The sequence below is a fragment of the Trichosurus vulpecula genome, chromosome 4 (assembly GCF_011100635.1).
Source record: "Trichosurus vulpecula isolate mTriVul1 chromosome 4, mTriVul1.pri, whole genome shotgun sequence".
NCBI classification, from domain to species: domain Eukaryota; kingdom Metazoa; phylum Chordata; class Mammalia; order Diprotodontia; family Phalangeridae; genus Trichosurus; species Trichosurus vulpecula.
The window spans coordinates 208,498,915-208,513,414 of NC_050576.1; the positions used below are offsets into that span (position 1 = coordinate 208,498,915).

At 36.4% G+C, this 14,500-nt stretch overlaps 1 protein-coding gene across 1 annotated transcript in view; it reads left to right on the top strand.

Moving 5' to 3' along the window:
• LOC118848114 (ATP-binding cassette sub-family A member 10-like) overlaps positions 1-14,500 on the top strand; it is a 118,251-nt gene that overhangs the window by 42,765 nt on the left and 60,986 nt on the right. Inside the window, 6 exon segments of the mRNA XM_036756868.1 lie at positions 4,980-5,090; positions 8,190-8,365; positions 8,582-8,701; positions 9,006-9,144; positions 9,803-9,893; positions 14,034-14,173. Of these exon segments, the coding sequence (XP_036612763.1) occupies positions 4,980-5,090; positions 8,190-8,365; positions 8,582-8,701; positions 9,006-9,144; positions 9,803-9,893; positions 14,034-14,173 (777 nt within the window).

The following is a 14,500-nucleotide window of genomic DNA, read 5'->3' on the forward strand; positions in this document are numbered from 1 at the left end:
AAAGGAGCTAGAATTAAAACTAATAATCACCTACCCAGAAAAACTGACTAAAATACTTCTGGGGGAAAATGGACTTTCAATGAAATAGAGGACTTTCAAGCATTCTTGATGAAAAAGATCAGAGCTGAATAGAAAATTTGACTTTCAGATACAAGAATCAAGAGAAGCATGAAAAGGTGAACAGGAAAGAGAAATCATAAGGAACTTATTAAAGTTGAACTGTTTACTTTCCTACACAGAAATATGATATTTGTAACTCATGAGACCTTTCTTAGTATTAAGGTAGTTGAAGGGAATATACATATATATAGAGAGAGAGCACAGGGTGAGTTGAATATGAAGTGATGGTATCTAAAAAATTAAATTAAGGGGTGAGAGAGGAATATATTGGGAGAAGGAGAAAGGGAGAGACAGAATGGGGTAAATTGTCTCACATAAAAGAGTCAAGAAAAAGCTGTTATAATGGAAGGGAAGAGGGGGTAGGTGAAAAGGAATGAGTGAACCTTACTCTCATCAGATTAGCCTTAAGGAGGGAATAATATACACACTCAATTGGGCATCTTACCCTACAGGAAAGTAGGGGGGAAGGGGATAAGGGGGGGAATGATAGAAGGGAGGACAGATTGGTGGATGTGGTAGTCAGATGCAAATACTTTTGAAAATGTACAGGGTCAAAGGAGAAAACTGAACAAATGGGGGATGGGATGGGATGGAGGGAAATATATTTAGTCTTTCACACTATGACTATTATGGAAGTGTTTTTCATAATAAAACATGTCTAACCTATATTGAACTGCTTGCCTTCTCAAGGAGGGGTGGTGGGGAGGGAAGAAGGTAGAGAATTTGGAACTCAAAGTTCCAAAAATAAATGTTAAAAACTGTTTTTACATGCAACTGGGAAATAAGACATACAAGCAATGGGGTATAGAAATCCATCTTGCCCTATAAAAAACTAAAGGGAAAGGGGATTGCAGGAGGAATGGGGTGATAGAAGGATGGGCAGACTGGGCACAGGGGCAATTAGAATACATGCCATCTTGGGGTGGGGGGAAGGGAGAGATGGGGAGAAAGTTTGTAACTCAAAATCTTGTGGAAATGGATGTTTAAAACTAAAAATAAATAAATTAATCAAACTGAAGATCTACAAAGCCATTGTGCTGACCTCATTGTTGTATGCCTGTGAACTCTGGACAATCTACCAGTGCCATGCCAGAAAATGGAACTGAGTCCACTTGAACTGTTTTAGGAATATTCTGAAGATCACCTGGCAAGATAAAGGTACCAGAGACTGAGGTCCTTTCTCAAGCTGAACTGCCAAGCATTCAAACACTACAGTGGAGAATACACCTCTGTTGGGCTGGCTATGTTGTTCAAATTCCAAATGCACATTTGCCTGAAAGGCAATTATTTTATGGGGATCTCACACAGGGCAGATGTTCACATGGTGGTAAGAAGAAGAGATACAAGGTCAGTAGTAAGGTCTCTCTGAAGAACTTTGGAAATGATTGTGAGATATGGGAGAAACTGGCACAGGACCACCTACAATCGCATGCCCACATCAAAGAAGGCGCTATATTCTATGAGCAAAGCAGAACTGGAACAGTTCAAAAGAAATGTGAGATGTACAAATCTAGAGAACTCTCCACTCCAAATATTCATATGGACTATTTGTACCTGACCTGTGGTAGAGCCTTCCAAGCTCATATAGGTCTGACACCATACCTTGACCCTAACATAGTGATGTCATTTGGGTCTTCCTTGAAAACAAAGGACAAGTAACAAATTTGCTATTCATTTTTTGGTCCACCATTTGTTCATTTCACATTGTCCTCACGTTTTATATACTGCTCTGCCTCACTCTTAGAAATATAAATTCATGAAGGAAGAAGTGTCAGTGGGAAGGATTGTTATTTGGCTGTAGTCACTGTGTTGCCAGCAAGGAGGAGAGTCTGACCCCCTGCTCTTATCATGATCAGTCTCTGTTCTTTTTGTTTCCCTCTGTTATTGTATTTTTTTTAAATTACAAGCATTTATTTTTCTCTCTCTTCTCCCTCCCCTCCTTCTCCCCCACCTGTGGTGGAGAGAGACACTCATAACAAATATGACTAATAAAACAAAAACAAATTCCCACATTAGTGTCCAAAAATCAATGTCTCATCATGCATATTCTGTCCCTCACTTTTCCATCAAGAGGTAGGTAACATTCTTCATCATCAGTCCCTTGGAATCATGTCTGGTTACTGGACTAATCAAAATTCTCTACTCTAGTTTCTTCCAGATTACTTTCAAATTTTACCAATGGTTTTTTCCTCAAACAGTGAGAGGTCTTATGCAATTAGCTGGGATCTTTGGAGTTTTTCAAAGACTAGGCTACTTTGTTTTCTTCTGTTATGTTGCATACCTAATCTGTTCCACTGATTGACCTCTATTTTCTAAGCAGTACCAAATCATTTTCATGAATACTGCTTTAGTTCTGGTACTGGTAGGTCCCCCCCTTCTCTACCCCTGCTTTATTTTTCATTGTTCCCCTTGAGATTCTTGACATTTTGCACCTCCAGATGAATTTCATTATTTTTTTCCTAGTTTTATAAAGTAATCCTTTGGTAACTTGATTAATATAGCACTGAATAAGTATATCAATTTAGTTAACATTGTCATTTTATTACACTGGCTCCTCTTGCAAACGAGAAGTTCATATTTCTCCAATTATTTAGGTCTGTCTTTATATAAAAGTGTTTTATTGCTGTATTCATATAGTGTGTCTTTGTAGTTATATTCTGAAGTATTTTGTACATTCCACATTTTACTTTTTAAATTTGTTTTTAGCATTCAATTAAAAAAATTAAATTCCTAATTCTCTTCTTCCCTCTAGCCCCTCCCCTACCCATTGAAGAGGCAAGCAATGTGATACCAAGTAAAGTGTGAAATAACACAAAACATTTCTGTATTAGTAATGTTACAAAAAAGCAAGAAAAATATCATTTTAGAACATTTTTCATATGACTATTGATAGCTTTGATTTCTTCTTTGGAAAACTGCTGTTCATATCTTTTAACCATTTATCAATTGGTCCATAGTCACTTTAAATGGAATTTCTCTATCTCTTGTTGCTGGCTTTGTTAGTAATGTGAAGAAATGATGACTTATGTGGACTTATTTTACATCCTGCCACTTGGCTGATATTATTTCAATTAATTTTTGGTCAGTACACTATGATAATTCATTCTCTAAATAAATCACCATATCACTCTTCATCTGTTCTTAATCCCTCAGTTTCTTTTTTTTTTAATCTTATTGCTATAGATAGCATTGCTAGAACTATATTAAATAAGATTGTCAATATGGACAATTTTGATTAGCCCTTGCTCTTAATATGTCTACCCCTATTATACATAATTCTCACCTCGTGTTTTTGTGTGTGTGCATGTGTGTGTGTGATTTAAACAAGAATGGGTGCTACATCTTGTCAAAGGCTTCTTCTGCATCTGTTGATATCATCTTAGGGATTTTTTTTGTTGTCCTTGTTATTAATACAGTCTACTATGTTTTTTAATTGAGCTTGTTCTTCTGGGAGATCCGTGATCTTTAATTTATCTTTTTTCTTCTGTCTTCAAGGTCAGTCAATTTGACCTATATTCAACCTATAAAAGAGCATTCATTTGCTCTTTTCAGGTTTTTTTCCCTTGCCAAATTGTCTTCTACTTCTGTATATTTGAGTTTGAAATTTATCATTCTTTCTTTCAGAGACTCTTTCTTTTTTGCAGACATTCTCCATCATGTGTCCTAATTTTTATAACCTGGTGTTTATATACTTTAATTCTTCATTGAGAGCTCTGATAAATAAAAACTGTTACCGTATTAAATTAATAAATTGATTTTGGGATTATTCACATTTTTTGATCATCTATAGATCTCTTGTTGTACAGTGACTATCTCTCCCATTAGTAAAACTTTTGATTCTTTTGAAAATATTTTGTTCTTTTGTATATGTTTTTGATAGGTTAATGTGCACAGAAGTAATATTTTTAGTAATGATTGCAAATGATATTTCTCATTTTATCAACTTTTTCTGAGTTTCATTTGGCATTTCTTTTGTTTTTTCTTTGGAGTTTCAAGTATTTTTTACTTTGTCTTTTATATACTTTATCATTTACTTTTAAAACCATTTTACTTTATCAAAAAGCATCTTACTGTTTTAAACTATAGTCTTTTACTTTGCTGTATTGTAAGTTAAAGTAATTGATGTCAATTTTATACTTTGATTTATTAAAAAATATAAGTAATTGACTACTTCAGTTTTTTGATCGAGTCCTCTTAAATATTCCAGATTTCATCACATCTGGAAATGCAGATTTGCCTTTTATGATACTAATTTATTTTCTAAGTTGTGTTCTCACATCTACCATTTCTAAAACTGTGTTAGGTAGAAGTGGTGGAAGTAGGTAACTCTCTTCAACAAATAACTTCTCATTAGCATGTCAAACATAAAAGATTTGTGTGACATTCTTTTGAAATACATTAGAAGAAAATTAGATTTTTTTGATATATGCTTTTTACCTATGGTTCTAGAACTATGAAAATATCATTGAATCACACACTGTTAGATCTGAGCACCAAACAACCTGGAATCATCTCATTCCAAATTTTTTCAATCATCTGCCTCAATATGATATAATCCTTATGTCAACATTTTGGTCTACCAATTTGTGATGCAGTGGATAAAGTGCTCCACTTGGAATTAAGAAGATGAGTTCAAAGTCAGTCTCAAACACTTACTAAGTGACTCTGGGCTAACACTTAATCTCTGTTTACCTCAGTTTTCCTATCTGGAAAATACGGGCATAATAATAGCACCTTCCTCCCAAGGTTGCTGTAAGAATTAAATGAAATAATAAATATTAAGTGCCAGTACCTGGCATATAATAAACACTATGTAAATTTTAGCTATTAAAAGAAAATAATTTTTATTTTGATCTTAGGTTTGCAATTGGATATCTATGAGGGCCAGATCACAGCAATACTTGGTCACAGTGGAGCTGGGAAATCAACACTAATAAATATTCTTAGTGGATTATCTGCCCCAACAGATGGTGAGTGATAAATTTCTGAACCACAAGATGATTGATAAACAGATCAAGAGACATGGAAAAATTATTAATTTCCAATATGTAAAGAAGCAGTATTGAGTAGAAAGAGCCTTTGACTAAGAGTCAAGGCATCAGAATTCTCATCCCATCTCTGGCATCATCTAGGTGTGTTGCCCAAGTAAACTTGGACAAGAGACTGAATCTATATGAGCTTCAGTTTCCTTATTTGGAAAATGAGAATGTTGGGCTAAATGATCATCAAAGTCCTTTGTGTATCTAAATCCTATTAAATTGCATTTAATTCAAATTGAACATTCAAGTATCATAGAGACTGCAACAGGGAATATTTCCGGCCTAGTTCATACCCCGTAGTTAGCTGAGGTTTGGCTGAGCAGAGAGCATCAGTGATTTGGTGGAAAGTGTAGTTGAGACAGTTCATAAGATCAAAGAATTAGAGCTGGAAGGAAACTTTGATTTCCTGAAATCTGACTATTAGAATTGGCTTCACATTGAAAGTGGAGCTGAATCATGGAGTAAGCTAAAAATATTAAGCAGAGATGAGTGCATTCCAGATATGAGGGATCACCTGTGCAAAGGTATGGCGGTGGGAACTGGAAAGCCCAATTCAAAGAATAACAACTTAGTAAGTTTAGTTGGAACTTCTTTAAGTGGGCAAAGGGGCACAATATGAAATGTCAGGAAGATAAAATTGTGGAGGGCTTTAACTTCCAGGGTGAAAAATTTGAATTTCATCATAAAAGGAATAAGTAGGTGTTTAGCAAGTACTGACTGCAATGGCAAGCAAAGTGGGACTTTTCACTATTTTTTTTTTGGAGTGCTTCTCAGCACTCAGGTAATCAAGTGCCTTTGATTGAGTCTTGCTTTCATTTGAATCAAGAGTCTTTGATTGATTCAAGAGTCTTTGATGATCTGCTTAAGTCACAAGAAAGCCTAAATCACATGAGTTTGAGTCACATAGTTGTGACACCTTCTGTGGGCTGACCCTGAAGAACTGCATATATACTCTGAGGTTAACATTTTGCTTGGGGGCTCACTCATTGGAAGAGCATTAGTATGATTTGGCCAGACAAGACTCTGGGTAGCCGTTAAGGAGCCCCCTGGCTTTGAAAACCCAGATGTTGATAACTATGTATGTATTGCTATGGACAGACAGAAGCCCTGTCTGCTGATTTGTGTTATTTGCTCTGTTTATATAATTTCTCCTTGTAATTTCTGTTTGCGCTTTCTCTGAAGTTCAGGGTGCTAATTTTTCTCCCTGAACTAAGTAAATGATATATGTATGTTTAATTAAAGTGAGATTGTAAACCCCTTAAAGTTGCTTTCCTTAGAAAAGCAGATCAAAAAACCTGTGCTAGTAGCCCTGTGTGCTGGTGTTATTGGCCTTACAACTCCACGGAAGCTGCTAGTAACATTGTTGCTGAACTCACATAGTCAAATATGGCTTAGAAAGATTATTTTGATCCCTCTGCTAAAGATGGCTTAGTGAAGGTGGAGATTACAAGGAAGGAGAGCAAGTAGGGGAATAACAGGTTGCAATAGTCTCAGTGAGAAGTGAGGAAGACCTGAAGTAGAGTGCTTGCAGCATGAGCGGAGAGAAGGCAACAATTGTCAGAGATGTTGTGGCAGTTGACAATTTGATTTGCTATGGAGAGCAAGGAAGGGAGAACAGTCACAGAAAACTCTGGTTTTGGACCTGGGTGACTGAAAGGATGGCAGTAACCTTGACAGGAATAAAGGAATTTGAAAGAGGCGAGGGCTTTGGGAGAAAGATCTTTACATATTGGTTTTGGTATAACAATGGGACCTCTAAGTGGAAATGTGCAGCAGGAAGTTGGTAGGAGATATGAGAGCCATCTACCTAGGCATGAGAATTAAACTAATGGGAATAGATCATAGCACTGAGAGAGCATAGAGAGAACAGAAAAAGAAAGCATTCTAATTTGGGGGGAGACCTAGGCATATTTTTAAAAATAGAGAGGGAAATTCATAAATAGAGATTGAACAAGAAAGGGGGTAGAGAAAGGAGAGAGAAAGAGACAGGAAGAAAGAGAGACAGAGAGAGGGGGAAGGAGGGACCAAGAGACAGAGACAGAAGAGCGAGAGAAAGACAGATAGACAGATAGACAGAGAGAATGATTGAAAGAGGAGGTTACAATAAGCAAGTCACTTAACCTCTCAGAGAGACTTCATATTTCAAATGAAGGAATTGAACTAGAATCGGGGGTGGGGAACCTGCAGCCTCAAGGCCACATGTGGCCCTCTAGGTTCTTGTATCACCAAGGCAATATTCACAACAGTTGCTATGGATATGCTGACTTGGTTCTGTATCAAAAAATATAACAGACTCTCCATATAGAAGACAGAAGAAGCAAAACATTTATTCAGACACCAGACAACCAATTCCCAAAACCAATCCATCCAAGCAAAAAAGAAGTTAAAACACACTATCACTACAGAGAGCAGCTCCATTCCATAGCTTTTCCCCCTGCTGGGGCCTTCCCACAAACACTTACAAATCCTAGCTGACTCCTTGCCTGCATCTGCTCACTCCCTCTGCTCTAACTGCTCTGAGCATTTCCTGTTCCACCCTTCCCTGTTCTACTCATTCAGCAAGCTCTTCCTACTACATGTGATTTTAGGCTCCCTGGGATGTAAGCAGGACACGTAGGCCTATTATTGGATGGGAAGATCTTCAAATTTACATTACCATTACAGTCCTCAAGTGTGGCCCTTTGACTGAATCCAAACTTCACAGAACACATCCCCTCAATAAAAGGATTTGTTCTGTAAAACTTGGACTCAGTCAAAATGTCTCACCCAAGGACCCTTTTCAATCAAGGCCACATGTGGCCTTGAAGCTGCAGGTTCCCTGCACCTGATGATCTTCTAGTTCTGACTTTTTGTGCCATGTTAAGAATATTGTGGATCTCTCAACTGACAAGTTTTGTAATTCATTATCTATAAAATAAAGCCTGTTATGCCTATTATGTGTTTATAAATACAGTAATTTTTTCCCAACTGTACAAAACCTAGAAGTTAGCACAATACTTACAAATTTAATTGTTTAAATGTCTTTTGTAGGGTTTGCTAGCATCTATAGTAACAACCTCACTGAAACGTGGGACTTAGAAGAAATCAGGAGGATCACTGGTGTTTGCCCACAATTTAATGTACATATTGATTTCCTTACTGTGAGAGAGAACCTCAGGCTATATGCTAAAATCAAAGGGGTTCCTTCAAAACTGGTGGAACAAGAGGTAGGTAAACATTTTAGGATAGATAAAGAGAAAATTTAAATTATTCATCACGAAAATCTAACTATTTCTGTTCAATTATCTATGTCAGAGTCAACTGATAAACTTTAGGCAGGGAGCACCTGAAATAAATTTATCTGCATTTAAAGGATAGTGAAAAGAAAGAGTTTAATCTAAAGGATTTTCAGTTTTTTGAACTTGCTCTTCTCTCTTGGTTAGGTGCAAAGAGTTTGTCTGGAGTTGGAAATGAAAGGTATTCAAGACACTTTTGCTGCAAACCTAAGCGGTGGACAGAAAAGGAAGCTGACCTTTGGTATTGCCATTTTAGGTGATCCTCAGGTAAGTGGGATTGAATTTTAGGGTTTCAGACCAAAGAAAATTAAACTATCGATGAAACAAATTCATGTTCTTCCTTTGTGATTAGAAAAATGTAGGAAGAAGTCTACTAGTAAATGCAATGCAATCTTTTTAGAGTTTTTCTCCAATCCTATTATGTGTATATTCACACACATACAAACACATACACACACACACACACACACACACACACACACACACTCACATTTTAAGATTTTTATGCTGCTTTCCAAAAGAGCCTGACTTTTAATCAGAAGGTCTTTTTATTTGCTTTCATCCTCTGTAGGTTTTGTTGTTGGATGAACCAACTGCTGGATTGGATCCTTTTTCAAGGCATCAAGTGTGGCACCTCTTAAAGGAGCACAAAGAAAACCGTGTGATCCTCTTCAGTACCCAGTTTATGGATGAGGCTGATCTTCTTGCTGGTGACACTCAGTTTCTTCTCCTTACTATCGTCAAGAATTTGGGGAATCAGGGAAGCACGGATCTTATCTAGGGCCATGTCTACACTGGGAAACACAGTGATAGAGGATATGAGAGCCTTTTTTCCATATGTTAAGTGTCTGCATTATGGTAGCACTTTTATTTCCAAAGGTATACTGGTGACTACATCAGTGAATTTAATCTGAAGGTTTGTTCATTTATTGTGAATTCTCTTGGCAAGCAACATTAGAAAAAAAAAAGCTTTATATTTTTTTCTTTTTATCAGAGCAGTCAATTTGAAAACTCTACGTCATATAACAATGACATCCTATTGAAAAATCAGCTATTTCCAAAGTATTCAGTTTGATACCTTGCCCTCCACCTGTATATGGATCTCCCCCCCAAAAAGTTCTGGATAACACAAAAATAACCTAGAAGTTGTGACTAGCTTTAGAATGCATCAAATTTATTGTGCTTCAGATTAAATCTTGCATTTTAACTGTAAGTGGTATATTCAATACAATGAGACCACAGAGCAACCACTTATAGACAGTCTCATAAAGTCCACCTTGTTCTTCAACCTACCTACATTCACACTTAACATTTCTAACTGAAGAAACAACTTCGTAACCTACTTTATCATTGCTTCTTTTTGCTCAGATTGGAAAGTCTTTATATCCAGTGGGAGACTGAAGTGTGCAGGCTCTTCTTTGTTTCTAAAGAAAAAATGGGGGATTGGCTATCACTTAAGGTACTACAACTTGAGGAAGTTTAAAGATTTGTTGTTTCAATACTTTTAGGTATTTAAGAAATGTGACTAACATAGAGAATACTCCTTGAAGTTTGAAGCATATAATTTTAAGAAAAAAAAGTATATTCACAATTCTACCCAGCAGAAACCACACATATGGAACTCATTACTGATAAGAAAATCCAAATAAAGTCTGAATTAGTCCTGAGGGGACTCACATTCTGTATTCACCTCAAATGACCATTCTTGAACTACAATAGCAAGAATTAAAGCTTTACTATAGTAATCAAGAGATAAGAAGGTATTAGAAATTAACGATCCCTGATGAGAAGCCAGATTTAATATCAGTCATTGCCAAATGTGGAGTCAATAGACATGGCTCCCCAGGTGTCTCTTTATCTCTGATGGATCCCTCTTGGTCCTAGGTCACAATAGCAGCAGACCATGAGAATGGTAAAGAGCATGTCAGGTCAAAAGAGCAAAAAAACCTTCCTTCACAATTTCTCCTATTTGCCTCACCCAATAGAAAATGACATGGCACTCTGTGGGGCACTGGATCAATCGTCAATGCAATTTTTAGTTTTTCATTAAAAAGGAGACTTTCTGTGAGAATATGCAATTTTTTGACTAGAGATTATGTGTCTCTTTTCTATCTGTGCTGCAGCCATAGAGGTATTTCCTCATTCCTACTTATGTAAACAAGAGGGACACTAAGCCTACTACAAGATACAAGGAAGCTTTAGATGAATTCTTGAAGGATGTATCCATAATAGGCAAAGAGTAGCTGGCATTACCAACAATTTGAGGTCAGCATTATGAAGGGACTCTGGTCCCCACAAAACATTTCTTGCCATGACTGTTAGGGAGAGAATATTTAAAATAAAATAAGTAAAAATAAATTATTAAAAAAAAAGGTCATAGGTGGTATCTTTTATAACATTGCCTTCTCATAAAAATTCTCCTGTTTTTTGTTAAGAAAAGTGAAAATAGTTCTGGGTTGAGCATTTTTGTAGGATTAACAATTCCTTTATTATGAAATCCAACATACCTCTGTGCCTATACCTTGGGCAGCTACATGGCACAGTGAATAGAGTGCTGGTCCTGGGATCAGGAATATTCTTCTTCATGAGTTAAAATCCAGCCTCAGACTAGTTGTGTGATCCTGAGCAAGTCACTTAATGTGTTTGCCTCAGTTCCTCATCTGTGAAATGGACTGGACGAGGAGATGGTAAAGCACTCCCATATCTTTGCCAAGAAAATCCCAAATGTTGTCATGAAGATTCTGATATGAATGAAATGTGACTGAACAACAAGCAAAATGCTAGTCAATACCTGTTCAATATCACCTGTTTGAGAATATGGTCAAATTCTGAATATGAAACTTAGACAATCTCTTCGTATCTGTGATTATAACCTTTTAAAACCACTTCATCACCAATACCTAATGGTATAAGACAGATTTTTTGCATTTTAGAATGTCCCTTTCTGATGTCACACCCCAAAATGTGCTCTTTAAGTTCACTCTTCCCATGGGTCCCATTTATTTCTGGATTCCCAAGTTCTGCAGAGGTTTCTTGGGCCATAGTTGCTAAAAGGGGCATGAAATCTCAAGTTGTGATATTTAGTGTAGATATTTAGGATGGTTTTGCAACATAATACAGAAATAACTTATTTAGGGATGAACAGCTGTTATAGCCACCATTTCCAGGACACACAGAACAATAATTTCTATTCCTTTTCTTGCTGAAAAAATGCTGCTATTTCACAACCTCCACCTTCCCAATCATTATACTTCCTGGAACCAGCCCCCTGCTGCTAATGAAATAATCACTTATGGTTTAATCCGAAGTTGCATAGGCGATATATAGTTGCAATCTTCTACAAAAATCTCTTTACTATTTGTATTCCATGTCATTTGTGTCATGATTTCTCTCCTGTTAAGTATTTATTAAGTTCCATTATTTTTGATGCTATTACATTCTGGGATGACCATCATCAGTGAATAGTAAATCTACTAGAAGAGATTCAAGAGAGAGACATTTGTGTTGTTGTTCAGTCCTTTAGCTGTGTCTAACTCTTTGTGGCCCCATGGACCACAGCATGGCAGGCCCTTCTATCCTCCATTAATTCTTGAAGTTTGTCTAAGTTCATGTTCATTATTTCTATGACACTATCTACCCATCTCATCCTCTACTGTCCCATTTTCCTTTTGCTTTCAATCTTTCTCAACTTCAGGGTCTTTTCCAATGAGTCCCATCTTCTAACTATGTGACTCAAGTATTTAAGCTTCCGCTTTAGTATTTGACCTTCCCGCAAATAGCCTGAATTAATTTCTTTAAGTATTGATTGATTTGATCTCCTGGCTGTCCAAGAGATTCTCAAAAGTCTTCTCTTGTAACACACTTTGAAAGTGTCTATTCGGTGGTGTTCAGCTTTCCTTATAGTCCAAGGGCATCTATATAACAGTTTAGAAAAATTCTTTCTTCCCTAAACTCTCAACTTGAAAACAACTTTTGCCTTTTGTTTTGATTTTTAAGTAAGTGGAGGATTCCTTCCCTACAATAACAATAGTTGCTCTCATTTATATACTGCTTTAAGGTTTGTAAAGAACATTTTACATTTATATATATATACATACATATGCATAAATATGTGTATATATATATATATGTATATAAAATCTCATTTGTTCCTCATGACAACTTTGTGAAGTAGATGTTATCATTTACCCCATGTCATAGACGAAGAGACTAAGGTTAAGGGAAGTTAAATGATTTGCTCAGGATTACATAGCTGAATGTAGAATCTCAGTGTTCTTTTAGGAAAATTAACCTGCCACTCAAGTGAGGAAGCCCCATCTTACCTTCATTTGAAGAAGTAGTATGTTCCATGAATAATTAATGGTTAACTGGGCTATTTACATACAGGAAGTTAAAATGGGCCAACGATATGTGGGTACCATAGAATCATTTCTGCTTGTCACTTGCTTAGAAGCCTGTTGAATGAAACAAGAACTTTCCTCCCACACACACACACACATTTTCATGAATTCATTATGTTCAACGAATATTTATTGGGTGCCTCCTGTGCTCAGACCACTGCACTAGCCTGGAGAAATAAGGACCATAGGGATTCCAATCAGTACTCTCATGAAGTCATTGTCTAAGTTGCATTTATGGCACATAAGGAGGGAAGGAAGGAAGGAAGGAAGGAAGGAGGGAGGGAGGGACAGAGGGAAGGAAGGAAGGAATGGATGGAGGGAGGGAGGAAGGGAGAAAATAAGTATTTTAAAGTATCTACTATGTGCCAAACACGCTAAGTATATCACAAATATTATTTCATTTGATCCTTACAACAACCACGGGAATAGGTGTTATTATACCACCATTTTACACTTGAGGAAACTGAGGCAAAAATAAGTTAAGTGACTTGATCAGAATTACACAGTTAATAAATGTCCGAAGCTGGATTTTTAGTTATATCCTATTGCCTCCAGGGCTTCCGCTCTATACACTGGGCCACCTCTGAATCTCTATACACTACAAAAATTGACAATGTTCTATTACAGAAAGGGGCTCCAGAGGAGTCTGATTGGGAGAAATAGCCATTGAGATGGGCTTTAAAGGATGTGTAGGAATTTATTGTAATTGGAGTTACTTAGAAGAAATTCATAGCTATCCACAAACAGTAGCCTTATATTTCTTTAGAAATTCTAAGGTCAGGTTTGGAACACTGGATAAATAATTTTGTCAGGACAAAGGGACAGAAATTCAGGATGACAAAAGGAAAAAGAAAACTATTATTAAGGTGATAGGGATTGGAAAAGATGACCTGGATGTCCCTTCCAGTATTAGGATTCTACAATTATATAAAAACTTATTGGATGACAGTTATATAATGAAACCTATAAATTATTACTCTAGTTCTTCCACATGATCATGCCTAGTCTCCTTCCCCCCTACCCCAAATGATACATTTCTCAAAGCCTGGGATTTCATTTTGTTTACAATTTTAATCTTCTAAAAAGCCTGGTAAAATGTCATGAACACAATAAACATTTACATTTTTCTAAGGTGATAGTGGTGGTGATAGAGACAATAACAAATAAGTTATACTCATTTTTTCTTTATCATATTTCAGTTTGCACAGAAATGAATCTTGTGACATAGAGAGAATAACGTCACTCATTAAACATCACATTCCTGATGCCAAATTAACTGCTGAAAGTGAATCAAAACTTGTATACACATTACCCTTGGAAAGAACAGCTTTATTTCCAGGTAACATAATAGGGGTAATTAAAAGCAGAATCTAGAAATAATACCAAAATGAGAAAATAAATTTTGGGGCCAATTGGTTTGAATAAGGAGGAAAGATTACTATTTGAAAAGACATTGGCAGCTTTAAGTATGCCTTGAGAAAGGTAATCATAATGGTTAGGGGACTTAAAACTGTTAAGTATATAAGGATAAATTGAAGAAACTAAAGATTTTTTACTTTGGAGAAGAGAACACTCAGAAGGAGGTATGTGATAAGCATACTAAGGAATTTGAAGCACTATTATGAGAAAGAAGGATTGAACTTGTGAAAATTTCTAGAGGGTGAAA